The sequence below is a fragment of the Erythrolamprus reginae genome, chromosome 1 (assembly GCF_031021105.1).
Source record: "Erythrolamprus reginae isolate rEryReg1 chromosome 1, rEryReg1.hap1, whole genome shotgun sequence".
In the NCBI taxonomy this organism is placed as follows: domain Eukaryota; kingdom Metazoa; phylum Chordata; class Lepidosauria; order Squamata; family Dipsadidae; genus Erythrolamprus; species Erythrolamprus reginae.
Genome location: NC_091950.1, coordinates 344,820,201 through 344,835,006, shown reverse-complemented (window position 1 = coordinate 344,835,006; position 14,806 = coordinate 344,820,201). Strand labels below are relative to the sequence as shown.

At 34.8% G+C, this 14,806-nt stretch overlaps 1 protein-coding gene across 2 annotated transcripts in view; it reads right to left on the bottom strand.

Moving 5' to 3' along the window:
- Window positions 1-2,653: 2,653 nt before the first annotated feature.
- The window catches only part of FEZ2 (fasciculation and elongation protein zeta 2), a 28,313-nt gene continuing 16,160 nt past the window's right edge, over window positions 2,654-14,806 (bottom strand). Inside the window, exons 6-9 of one of the 2 annotated variants that reach the window (XM_070734111.1) lie at window positions 12,602-12,682; window positions 7,494-7,569; window positions 6,126-6,191; window positions 2,654-3,528 (exon numbers count right to left, since the gene is read on the bottom strand). In XM_070734111.1, the coding sequence (XP_070590212.1) occupies window positions 3,512-3,528; window positions 6,126-6,191; window positions 7,494-7,569; window positions 12,602-12,682 (240 nt within the window). In that variant the 3' untranslated portion in view covers window positions 2,654-3,511. The remainder of the gene's footprint in view (window positions 3,529-6,125; window positions 6,192-7,493; window positions 7,570-12,601; window positions 12,683-14,806) is intronic. The other variant, XM_070734112.1, reaches the window with a different exon arrangement.

The window sequence follows — 14,806 nt, the reverse complement described above, 5'->3', positions numbered from 1 at the left end:
GCTATAAACACAACAACAATGCTTAAAATCAATCATATACAAACTTTTCTTTTCTCATTACTCACTCCATGCAAGGTCTTATCTCTCTTCCTGTATAAAATTTTCTGTTAATTTTATACAATATTAGCAATTCTTAAAATTCCAAATTAAAAAATTTCCCTCACTGTCCTACTACTAAATGTAAAAAATAATAAAATCTGTTTTATCTAAATTTAATCTTATATCATATAGTTGATTAAAAATTCTCTCTATATATATATATCTGTAGTAAAAGAAACTGTTCATAAAATGTACCCTACATCATAAAATAAAGTTCTATATGTTTAAATCTAAACAATAGGTAAATTTTGTGTTATATCATTATATAGTGCTACCACCATTTCTCATAGAAACATAGAAACATAGAAGTCTGATGGCAGAAAAAGACCTCATGGTCCATCTAGTCTGCCCTTATACTATTCTCTGCATTTCATCCTAGGATGGATACATATTTATCCCAGGCATGTTTAAATTCAGTTACTGTGGATTTATCCACCATGTCTGCTGGAAGTTTGTTCCAAGGATCCACCACTCTTTCAGTAAAATAATATTTTATCATGTTGCTTTTGATCTTTCCCCCAACTAACTTCAGATTGTGTCCCCTTGTTCTTGTGTTCACTTTCCTATTAAAAACACTTCCCTCCTGGACCTTATTTAACCCTTTAACATATTTAAATGTTTCGACCATGTCCCCCCTTTTCCTTCTGTCCTCCAGACTATACAGATTGAGTTCATTAAGTCTTTCCTGATACGTTTTATGCTTAAGACCTTCCACCATTCTTCTAGTCCGTCTTTGGACCCTGTTCAATTTTGTCAATATCTTTTTGTAGGTGAGGTCTCCAGAACTGAACACAGTATTCCAAATGTGGTCTCACCAGCACTCTATATAGCGGGACCATAATCTCCCTCTTCCTGCTTGTTATACCTCTAGCTATGCAGCCAAGCATCCTACTTGCTTTCCCTACCGCCTGACTGCACTGTTCACCCATTTTGAGACTGTCAGAAATTACTACTCCTAAATCCTTTTCTTCTAAAGATGCTAACACATCTTTGCCATCTGGTAAAGGTACCAGGCAAGGATGTCCCTTGTCTCCATTGTTATTTATCTTGTCATTGGAAGTTTTAAACAGAAATATTAGATCTAACTCTCAGATCTCAGAATTAAAGATTAGAGACCAAGGATATTGGTGTTTTCCTTGTAACAATCTCCTTCAATGTTTTCACTGGCTGCTAAAGATATCCAATTCTGAAAAAATTCAATTCAATTCAATTTATTAGATTTGTATGCCGCCCCTCTCCGAAGACTCCGAAATATTCAGTTGCTGCCCCATTCCTTGATGAGAAACATTTTGGTTTACTTCTGCTACTTCACACGTTTTTATAAGGTGAATTAAAACTCAATTTTCTCTTTATATTATCTCCTTCTCATTATCCTGCACAATCACCTTCTAATCTTTTGTACATAAAGCTTCCATCTGGAAATAGATATTGAATAACAGTATTACTTCCAGAATTGCTGAGTTTTCATCATTTTTATTGCCTTTGTAAAGACCTTGCATTTCCTTCTTTAACAGTTGGTTACTGGAAGATTTAGATAGCTATAGATCTTAGAATGTGTCTCAAGAGTTAGACCTCAACTTAATTCAAACTAATCTTAACTATTGTTTTGTCACAAATCTCTTGGCAGCCATTTGTTTTGGCTTCACTTTGGCATGAAGTAAATAATTCCAACGCCTATGTATATGCACAAAAGCAATCAGATCCATCTTGAGGCTCTTTTAGTTGTATCTAATGGGACAGAAAATTCTTCCACATTAGGCTGCTAACCCTAGGTATTTCTGTACACAGCTGTTACAATGAAAATAGATTAGAAACAAAATACAGTTCAATCAGTAAGAGTATTGATGAAGTAACTCATACAGAGTTTTACAATCATGGAATTGGAAGGGACCACAAGGATTATCCAGTCCAATTTTTCATTAAGCTCATAAAGTCTAATTAAACCATCCATAAGAGGTCCAGTGTCTTCTTAAAATCCTTCAAAATTGTGGCTTCCAAATGAGATGTTGTGGCCAATTAGATGTCTCTGCAGACACACTTAGTGATGGAATTGTCAGGTAAGATTGGTTTCTGGATTGAAAGAAAGATGATATTGCTACGAAGGTATAATTTCAAGGGTTTTTGAATACACATTTTGAAAAATTAAGGAATGTTCCAAGAAATGTCCTTGTATGTTTGATCAAGAAGAGATTAATAATAATATGTGATTGAGGATTGATAAAATCCTTCAATCCATAATCTCCATTGATAGCTGGTTCTGATGTTGTACACATCTTACAGTTAGAAGGTGCAAGTTAAGATAACTTGTTATGATAACTAAGTGTAACCAAGAGAACACCAAATATCCAACTGGTATCGTAATCCACAGAAAGGAAATGTTTCAGAAGAGACCTTCCCTAGTATTCCAGAGAGTAAAATAAAAGTAAGGAAGAAATACTTTTAGTCTTGCAGGATTATATTAATATAACCTTGTCATAAAGAGAGCTATTACTCTTGGTTGTATTTCTTGTCTGCATTACCACTACTTAGAGTAAATAAGACAGCTAAACAGAAATGTTTTAAAATTGTTCATCAATATATTGAAGCATACAAAAGATACAATGACCAAACATTTAATATGGGTCAAAAGTACAATAGCAGCAATACTATTATTAAACTACATTAGTTTTAAATAAAACAAAAACTATAAAAAATGAAAATAATGTGACAATGATTTGGGGCACAAATTCATCTTACACAAATCGAGGGTGTTCTTTATTGGAACCCTTTCCCCTCTATGCCAACATTAGAAAGAATAAAACAGACAGCCAATGATGGGAAATGATAATCTACCACTGTTTACTTCAAAGAGGGTTAATGAAAGTCATACAAATCAGTAAACAATATTACAATACTGTTGTTATTCTTACTTTAGAAGCCAGTTCCTGGTTCTATCAACATCTTTATCTCAGAGTCTTCAGGAAAGAACTTCAATGGAATTTTGCAGTGCAAGATCAGCTTTGATCCATTTTATACCTTTAATACTTGGACCTGCCGCAACTTTTATTAGAGGTACATTATGTTTAATAGGCATCTTTTATTTATACTGATGTTATTTTTTTCCTCCACAACAACAAATAGGTGCTGGGTGAAATAATTACATGCCATATAATGTAAAAAATAGTCTTTAAAAGGCCAAAACAATGCATATGAGTAAAACTGTACAGAATTCATTATTTGTTCAAACAATTTATACGTGGGTGAGGGAAAGGATGAATTGTACATGATCTGGATGACTTATTCCAGAATTCAAAAACTCAAGCAGGCAATGAAAGTAACAAATACATTTGAATTCAATGCAGTGCAAACAAACAGTCAGGTCTGAAAGAATCCATGAAAAAAACATTTTTCACAGGAATTCGCCAGAGTCTCTTCACGTAGGACACAGAACTGCAAAATAAAGTTACAGATGACTGTCATTACATTGATAAGCTTTGTAGAATATATCAGTAAACCTTCAAAAATAAAAGTTGCAATAATAATTGGTATCTGAACTAAATGATTCCCAACCCTTACCACATAAACAAAACTGATAAATCCATAAATATATATATATAAATATGCACACATACACTACTGTCAATTAATTTTATTTTTACAGAAATGAGCTATATAGTAAGTCATGTCTTGGTCCCTGGATTAAATTTTTTAATTTAAGAAAAGCTGAGCAGTTTTGGTCCTCAGTTTTCAGAATCTGTGGAGAGAGGTTTGAGATATAACATCTCGAAGATTTAGAGACAACTGTATTCTCTTGCCTGAGATATTGAAACCTACAACTTGAAATACAGAGGATCAAGACATGTCCTTTATATACTCCTTCATCACATCTATAAGGCACAAACCTCAGACAATGCAGCTTTCAAACCAATGCTAGCACAATATAAAACAAATGAAGAAATCAGGTTTAAAATGTCATAACCCAAAATTACAAAGGTGTCCTTGTTATGGGGAACAATATTTCATCATTAATTTAAACTTTAAATAAATCTTCATAGTTTATAATAATTATGTTGATATGTAATGGTACAAGTTAGGTATGTAAAAGCAAAAATAAACAGAAAGCATTTACATTTTCTCTGATAACACACACTCTCAAGAGTTTGTCCATCTAGAAATTGGCTACCAAAGTTTGCTTTAAAACCCTGCTGCTCAGTTCGGGTCATATGTGACCCGAAGCCAAGTTTGAGTCCCTGTAAAAAATTTTCCCTGCATATCTGAAACTTGAAATTTCATGACTTTTCATCATTTCAGAGGTTCTCTCTATGAGAATTTTTTTTGGGGGGATGGGGGGTGTCTTTCTTGCTGAAAAACAAAAAGTCACACTTCTTCTGTTCCCGGGTCACCCTGACCCGGACCGAAAACTCTTCATTTGAAGTGCTTATGTTTGGTCAATTTGAATACTTTTTTCACTTGGAAAGTAGTCAGAACATTTCTGCAAACAATGATATGAAAATTGAAATGAAAAAAGTAATTCTTATTGGTTTATTTTTCTGATAGAATGCGTGCCCCCCCCCCCCGTTTTTGTGAAATATTTTTCAATTTATGGATAGTTTTGCTTGCAAAATGTGTTCAATTTTACTAAAGTTGGTGTGGGATTGGTAGTTTGAACATTTCTGAATATAAGAAAAATATAAATGAACTGAAAGAAATGTTTCTTATTGGTTGTTTACAATTATAAATAAGCCCTCCCCGCCCCCCTTGGCTGCTTGCAAACATTTTCACTTTATATTTACGCAAGCTTCAAATCCGAAATATTTTTAATATCTTATGCATTCATTTACTCAATTTAACATTGCTGATCATCAAAAAAATATTTTTGGGGTGGTGGCTAATTCTTTTCTGGGCAAAAAAAATATCATCACTTCGAGTCTGTTTCTGGTCGTATATGACCGGACCAAAAATAATTTTTTAAGGTACTTGAATTTGATCTTTTTGAAAGCTTTTTCAACTGGAAAACTAGTTTGAACATTTATGAACATAATGATATGAAAATTGAACTGGAAATATGGAGGCTTATATTTTTATTTTTATCAAAAAGCCCCTCCCCCCATGTTTTCTGAATTTAGTTTCAATTTATACTTTTTTTTAGGCTACAAATCTCTAAGGAATATTCCCCCAAAAGTTTTGATATACTAAATTGAACAATCCTGAACTTAAGAAAAATAGAAATGAACGGAAAAAAATGATTCTTATTGGTTTATTTTTGCCACAAAAGGGCCACCCCCCCGGCCTTATAAACCTAAAACAAATCCACAAACACGGGGGGGGGGCACATTTATGTGCAAAATAAAACAACAAGGATTAATTTTTTTCAGTTCAATTTTCATTCCATTGTGTGCAGAAATGTTCAAACTTGTTTCCAGGTGAAAAAAGCTTTCAAAAAGACCAAATATAAGTACCTAAAATGATCAATTTGCAGTCCAGGTCAAATAGACCCGGGAACATAAGATTAGGGAGTTTTTTTGAACTGAGCAGCAGGGTTTTAATCCTGAAAGTTGGCTACTCACATTTATTTAATGACCAATGTTACACATTACAATATGTGAGGCAATCATCTGTATGTTGAATACTTTCATGATGATGCAGTAGTTAGAATGCAATATCGAGGTCAATAAAAGGAGGATCCAGATTGTTGAGAGAAATATTCTGACTCTGTAAACTGCTTAACGAGGACTGTAAAGCACTGTGAAGCAGTATATAAGTGCTATTGATATTTTATTAAAGAGGAGAGTGGCTGCTTTTTGTATAATCTATCTTTCCAACCATCTACATTTCCAAAGAGCACTTTAGAACATGGACATTGGCCTGAAGTGATGGAGACATTTGATCTCCTAATATCAGAAAGACCAGCATAACCATTCGGAAGAAACAGATTCACTGTGAAATAGCTTCCAAAGTAGCACCATTGTTTTTGTTTGTGATTGCAACGCCACAGAAGTTATATTTATAGAAAGCTACAATCATGCAACAATAATCGGTAAACTCACCTTTCAAAATGTAGTCTGTTAATAAGCTTGGCACTTTCTCACTGTCTTCTTTCATGGCATGAAGAACTATAAAATATGAAGGTGCAGTGGAAGAAGTAGAATTCACTTCCTTTCAATACAACATGCAACTAATGAATGAAGATGTCTAAGGTAATGTTGCACCGTTGCAGGATCCAATCTGGGTCTGGACCACAGGTTTTGTCTTCCGACTCACGCTGGAGCCCATCTTCAGGAAACACCTCTCTATCCAGGTTAGAGAGAAGTTCCCTAAAGATGGGCTCTGATATGAGTGTGAAAGTTCTGAAGACCAAACCTCTGGTCTAGGTGACTGACCCAATTAGATCCTGGAAAAAACTAAGATGGAAGTTATTCTGCAGATCCTTTTCTTATCATCCATTAAAGATATAAAAATACTGAGTAGACATAGCTGATATATATTCAGATTTGTTTAGAACATGGATTATTCCTATGACCCCTATTTCTATGAATCCCATGAACTCAAACTATTCATATAATACCAAGAACTTTCCATTGTTGGTAGAATGGCAAAACCCACTTAACAATTTTCTCACTTGACATAGGCTTAATTGCAGTTGTAACTACCCAAAAGAAAGATGAACTATTGACAGGGAAAAACCAACAGCCACTACTTCTGTCTTACTGAGAAAGAATGGAGAAATCATTTTTAATCTAAAAGCTCACTACATAAGAGACTGAAATAATTTATACTCTTTCTGAAGAGAGCACATTCCAAACCTGTGATTATGAACATGCATAAATGTCAATGAAAATCTATTTACTCTTGAGAATTTAAATAATATCCAGGTTTGAACAGTTATATAAAATAAATAGCTTGAGCACTGTCCTCCAACAGCATTAGCAGAAAAAGAGTCAGGTAGTCTGTCCCTGAGCAACCAACAGATCAAATTTCAGCTAGTCAGTGGATAACAATAGTGTTAGTTCCTGAGCCGTATCATTTTAAAAACTTAATTCACGGGGAGGCATTTTCAGGCTTATTCTCTTCTAGTCAGTGTCTCAGCACTCTTGTTAAGCAGTTAATTGTGCAAGGCAAACAATGCCGATTTTACTGGAAGAGATAAACAAATATAGTCTTCCAAAAAAGTCAAGACATAGGAATGGTGGATTATTGTAGGATATCTGAGAAGAGGAAGTAAACGCAGACTCCTGACCAATTCCAAACATTTCAGAGCAAAGTGGATTTTCCTGGCTAATTTAGAAAAGAACCACTGAATGACCTTCAAGAGTAATCTTCAACTGAAGAAACTCTGGAAAATCAAGCTGCTTTTTCTCAGCATCAAAACACCCATGGAAGTTTATTTCTCTAACAAATCGTATTTATGTGCTTACTTTTTGTTAATGTTTGAAGGTCTTCAACTGATGGAGGTCCATTTTTCTTTTCATAAGGAATAACAGTTGTCAGATACTGTCAAACAAAAGTTATGATTATTATAAAATATTTTCCTAATTAACTTTAGTTGCTAAACATCTGATGTTGGCAATATTATAGTTCTTACATGTAGCTATACTCTGCAAAACGGAATTATGTGTAATTCAATTCTATTGTATGACATCTAAGAAAAAGTGAAACACAGTGAATACAATTAAAAAATGTCCCAGCAAATAACAACAAAATTAGTGTCCCTATGACAATCCTGATAATTTTAAAAATGTACACACATTTTTTCTGAGTTTCTAAATTACACATTCTTTTCAAAAAATTTCTACACTGTAAAGAACACTTATGTGATTCCCTATAGAAGTAAATTTTTTACATTAGATATTCTTACAGCCAAAATATAAATGAAAACTTCTTTTAAGTACAACAGGCGATTCCATAAAATGGTGTTTAATGAAGTCTAGACAAGACCAATGCATTATAATTATTAGCCAAAAATAAACAATATGCATGTCAGACAGTGAAATCATGTCTGTCAATTCAAGTCTTAATGTTTTGAGGCCAGAATCAGACTATCTATGGTCACTCCCTCAAGTTTTATATTCCAACTTCACAACTCCCTCAGTGAACAATAACAGAGGACCATGCAACATAGCCAATTTATGCTGAGAAGTGGGTACACCTAGGAGCAACAGTGAAATCCCATATAGTTGAGCTTAGCTGTTATTTCTTGCACTGATTTATATGCATTATGTGCGATTCCCTGAAATTATACTGTATCTGCTTTGCTGAAACAGAAATAAGCCCCATTTAGTTTTACATTTTATTTTGAACAATATTTTGTTTCCAGCTCTTTGATACTTTTCTTACATGTCTACGGTATTAAAGATAAAAATTATCAATTTAGAGCAAATTATATCGGCAACTTTAAATGAACATTGTTATTTAAAAACTTCAAGTAATACGTCCTTTCCAAAGCTTAATTCTTCAACACTTATAATTAAAAATTTGCATTTGCTCCTTTTGGTAAAATCTTAGGGCCATTCTATAGTCTTGGTTCAGCAACAGATTTCAATACAAAGGAGATATTTTTGTTCTAAGATTGACGGACAATTACCTTCAGTAATACCAATTCAATGTTTTTGAAAAAATAGGGTAGTATTTTTTATTTCAAAATGAAGGACATTTCCAAGGTCTGGGTTTTTTGTGTGTGGTTTATTTCTTAGGAATTATATTCTTGCAATGAGTAATAATGAGGCACCACACTACTATATTACACTGATAGCATAATTAAAAAACAGGATCAGTAAAAACAGTTTTACACTAACATGAAATTACTGTACAGATAAAACTTAATTCATCCCACAGAAATACAAACAAATAAAATCAATAACACAACATTATGCACGTTAATCAGACCCACTTGTATATGAAGCCCCTTCCTGGTAGGGGCTTACTTTGGTAGGTTTTACACTAAGGGCAGATGAACACCTCTTTAATAGATAGGATACTATTAAATTAGCACAAGTAATAGAGTCAAGACTGTAATTGGTGGTCACATACTTTATGTATTGTGAAGGCTTAAAAATCCCTCATTCATGCACCACTTTCAAACTGTGACACAAATATTCTCCACTTCAGACACAGAGATACATGCACAAGGTTTAACATGTACTGAGGAATGATTTCTCAATGGTTCACTTAAATGAGGTGCTAATATAGACACTCTACCATTTATAATAGGCTACAGTGGACAGACTGGTAACATACGAGGCAGAACATGAATCTTCAGACTTATCCTTCAAGTTCCATGGGAACTGTCTGGATTTAGTAGATCACATGCTTTCTAATTCTCAAACTTTCCTTAAGATTTATCAGAGATTCAAAGTTGCCTAGCACATGTGCTACCTATATGGATGACAAGGTAGAACTTATGTATGAGGGATGCTTGGTACTTTGAGCTTGTTTGCTTGCTAGTTTCATTATCCATACAAGATGACATCATCAGTGCTAGTCTAGTGCCAATCTAAGTCTAGATCTGATATTAATTTATCAGAGATTAACACTGATGTTACCTAGTTTGAGTAATGAAATGTCTGCAGGAAAAGAACCAAGTTCAGAGAGCTTTTATAATCTATTTTATTGAGATTGAGATCCTATGTATCTCACCAATAGCTCAAGATTAAAAAAGTAATAATGTAATAAGAAAAGGGGTTTATGCTAAGACATTAGTTTACTACAGCATGCAGTTGCAAGAGACAGACAGACTAGTATTCTTTAGTTCTGAAGAACACAGGGAAGTATTTTTCCTATACCACCCTCCCAACCTCTCTAACAGCATATGTAAATCATTGGCATGGCTGAAAGATAGCATCATTCTCAATTATATTTAGTGCAATGTTAAGTTCCCTTCCTTTCAATCTCTAAGTTTCCATGCTCATGCCACTTCATTCTCATGGCTAGCACATTTTTAGAAAGAAAAACAAGACATTCTGGTTTATAAAGCAATAAATTGGATGACAGCAGGCCAAGGATTTTTTTAAAATCTTCCTGTTTTATGTCTCCAATTGTTTTGTGCTATCTTCTTTTTCTCTGTTTTAGTTCCTCCAGCCTCTTTGCCAAACTTCTCTAATATGTCACTTTTCTACATTGGAAAAATTGAGAGATTTGCTATGAAAATAAATAATAATAAAGACTTCATTTTGAAAGAAAAATACTACTGCGAAGAATAAAGAAAAATACTCGAGTGGCTTCCCTTAGGCTACATTTAGGTTCTAGTTTTGAAAACAGAGTTTTTTCTGTTGAGGACTATCAGGGTAGTGGAGTAAGCCTTAATTTTTAGAAAATGGTCCATAGAGCACTTAGCTTATGGCAAGCAATGTTACCTATCCAAGCACCTCTTTTCGTTAGTTCTATAGGAAAGGCAGGATTATTGCTTCTACTTTCTTGAAAGAACAGGAAAGACACTCCTTACAGTCTAGAGTCTAGACCAGTGATGGCGAACGTATGGCACAGGTGCCACAGGTGGCACGCAGAGCCATATCTGCTGGCACGCGAGCAATTATCCTAGCTCAGCTCCAATGTGAACGTGTATGCCGGCCAGCTTATTTTTGGCTCACACGGAGGTTCTGGGAGGGCATTTTCGGCTTCCAGAGAGTCTCTGGGAAGATAGGGGAGGGCATTTGTGCTTCTGGATCACGGGTAGGGCAAAAACCGGGCCTACTGGGCCCACCAGCGTTTGAGAAACGGGCTGTTTCAGGCCTCCAGAGGGCCTCCGGAGGGGCAGGGGAGGCCATTTTTTGCCATCCCAGGCAATGAATTATGGGTGTGGGCACATGCACGATAGCACACGGACAAGTGCTTTTGCCACCCGAGGAAAAAATCACTGGTCTAGACCCTGGGTCTCCAACATTGGCAACTTTTATAACTTGTGGACTTCAACTCCCAGAATTCCTCAGCAGGCTGGCTCAGGAATTCTGGGAGTTGAAGTCCACAAATCATTAAGTTGCCAAGATTGGAGAACCCTGATCTAGAACTTATTACATAATTTAATGTCTAAGGACAGCTATAGTTTATAGGCTTTACTTATGTTCAAGAATTCTATTCTATCAACTTTTATAACTTCAGATCTTGACATAGACATTATTAGTCTTCTAAGGGAAAATATATCTAATTCCAAAATCTTTAAAAATTAGTAGCTTCAAAGTTGCCTAACAATAGTTTCAATGTTGCATTAAGATGAGTCAAACCTGTACTATCTTTTTTATTTATGTATGAGCTCCATGTTATTTATGTATGAGCTCCTTATTATTTACGTTTTATTCAAGTTTTAGAAATAATTAATAAAAAAATATTTTTCTTTCAAAGAACTATATGAGAAATTCCAAAGTTACCTGTAATCTAGAATACCCACCACATGAAAACTAATCAAAACCATGTACATATAAAACATAAATTAACACTGTCAATTTGTTCCAAGGTTTTATCAACAGTACAGTATACATATGTGCTCAATGGTACATCATAATCTAGCAAATCACTTGTAACATTGTATTAAATTTGTGTAATAAAATAATTTATAGTAAAATATGTTTTTCGTATTTCATTATCAGCATCCATGCGCCACATATGAGCAATACTTTTATTTTACTGGGTTTGCTTCTGGTTCTTCAACACACTTCCTCAGATAGAGGTTTAAGCAAAACAGATGGGGATTGGAAGAATCAGGAAAAAGAATTATCTGAAACCATGAAATTTGCATTTCGTCCTAATCATAAAAAAGAAAGTTGGGTGAATTAAAAACATTCAAATAAGACCTTTTCTTGCTTTGTGTTGAGCTGAGGCATAAAATGAAGGGTTCTGCCCTTTATTCCACATATTACTTTCATAAATGAAAGCCAATATATGTATCCCAGGATAATGTTGCAGGATCCAGTTGATCACCAGGATCTGGACTCTGTGACCAACCCAATTTGGATCCTGCAACATACTGCTTGGATACATATATTCCATAAGCCTCTGGAACACACATTTTCTTCAGATATTTGCTTCCTATATAAAACATACAAAATGTGGAGGGTTTTTATTTCTTGTAACTTAAAAATAGCAAAATAGATTTTACCATTTTGGAAGATATGAGGCATGCTGTTTACTGATCATTTTTCTTTTCCTAGACTGAAACTTTAAAACTGACATAATCTTTCATTACTGCTTTCTTAGACAGGTATTTAACTCCAAGTATGTATTATTCTGTTGCCTGCATTTTATTTTGAAAAATTAAAATAAACCCTAAGGGGAAAATTTTTCATCTACTCTATTCCTTCTCCCTCCCCTCCCCTGCATATCAAGGCTTGTCTGCTTCTTTAACTACTCAGGAAAGAAAACCTTTGTAAACAGTTCTTAGCTTTAAGGCAGGGAAGATGCGAAAAAGCATAGAAATGTTATTTCCTCCCTTTCTGAGAACACCTGAAGTCTGAAACGGCCAACCTCTAAGACAGGAATGTATAAAGAGATAGAAAAGACAGCACAAGGAAAACAAAGTCAGAAGGTAGCCCAGCACCTGTTTTTCTCCACCCGTGTTTCCAAACGTTTGTCGAAAGCCATTCTGAATGACATTTGAGATTCCTTCCATACTGAAGCGCTATAAGGAGTGAGGACGTGACAGAAAAGGGGCGGGAAAAGAAAAATGTAAAGGTATTAGTTAGGTCTTTTTGGGGGGATGCCAGTAAGGTAAATGTTAGAAGTGAAATATAGCTATAGCTTAATGAGCAAAGCACTGTCTTTTAAATATTTTGCTCTTTACGGATCTAGGAATGGAGCCAGCCAGATATCATATATACAGAACAAAGATAAGATTGGTTTAGCATTAATGATCTTTGACTGATGCTTATTATCTCAAATAATATATTTAAATATATATGAACTTACACATATAGAGCATGCTAAAGCACATTGTCTTGTAAGCTTTTTGCTCCTTGCCCAATTCCATTATACATTACAAGGACAGATCAAATAATCCAGTGTCTTCTTGGTATTAAAAACAGCATTTCCTTGCTCCTCATGGCTGAAAGTGTGAAATGCCAACAAATAGCACAACATATTCTGAGCAGGGAATTCAATTTTTACTTGATATTCCTTTTGAAATAAATCTAGATCTCTAGATAGTAGAATCTGTCAATATTTCATTCTTCAACTAGACATTATTCCAATATGAGGTAGCCCATAGGATCTTTCCACACTAGTCTTGTGTGGATAAACTAAGAAAAAACCCTATTTCTTCTATGCCTAGAAATCCTGACAGAAAAACAGGATTGTGGCAACTGACTATATTTTTAAGTTTCTCCTTCACAAATGGGAAAAGTCTAATTGAAAATGGAAACCACACTGCAGTACTGAAATGGCACCGGGCCAGGTTATCTCCGGGACCGCCTTCTGCCGCACGAATCCCAGCGACCAATTAGAGTGGGCCTTCTCCGGGTCCCGTCAACTAAACAATGTCATTTGGCGGGACCCAGGGGAAGAGCCTTCTCTGTGGCGGCCCCGGCCCTCTGGAACCAACTCCCCCCCAGAGATTAGAATAGCCCCCACCCTTCTTGCCTTTCGTAAGCTTCTTAAAACCCACCTCTGTCGTCAGGCATGGGGGAACTGAGATATTCTCTCCCCCTAGGCTTCTACAATTTATGTATGGTACGTTTGTATGTATGATTGGTTTTAAAATAAGGGTTTTAGCTGCTTTAGTATTGGATTGTCGCATGTTGTTTTTACCACTGTTGTTAGCCGCCCCGAGTCTACGGAGAGGGGCAGCATACAAATCCAATTAATAATAATAATAATAATAATAATAATAATAATAATAATAATAATAATAATAATGAACAAGTGTCTGATACAAGAAAGGGATGTTTATGTTGTGAGCTACATTCTGTTTCTATACACAAAACAAACCCAGTTATGTATTTCATTCTTTGCAGTTGTCTTCAGTGTGGGGAGGGATCTCAGGTTTTAATGACAGAAATGTGAGAAATATAATCTGCGGTACACAAGATAATCTACATACAAATTATTGGTATGTTATATGATGTCCACAGAAGAATAGAGAAGAACAAATCATTTGCTGCCAACAGCCTTATTTTTCTAATGAATGGTGGAATCATTGAAGACAAACTCTAATCAGTAGGTGCAAGCTAATATTACTGCATTCTCTTGCTACCTTCTGATCCTAAAGTACAAGACATCAATGACAGATTACAACAGACAGACATTGTGCGACAAACTATGTGACAATGACAGGGAAAAGATTATGCTCATTTTCATCCATAGAAGTTACATATTGTGGGAATATGTTCCTCTTTGAGTATCTGCAAAATTTTCACTGACTTTTAAAGATATATTCACTTTATATGTTCCTATTCTTCTTATGTAGATATTAAACAACCAAGCTTTTGTCAGAATAAACTCTTACTTGATGCAAGAGTTTTAATGTTATAATTTATGAATTTAAAACTATATTTCTTTTATAATAGCATTATTGTGTCAAATCCTTCAACAGATATTGAAGAAGCTGCTTATATAAGGGCAGACTAGATGGACCATGAGGTCTTTTTCTGCCATCAATCTTCTATGTTTCTAGCTCTCTAAGATAAGGATATCTAAGGTGTAAAGGAAAATCTATGTTGAAAAAGATATGCATCTCAGTTCTGGAGCAATTTTTGTAGGGGAGACTATTATACGGATTGCTCACCCTTATACTTCTGTAGAGAGAGTG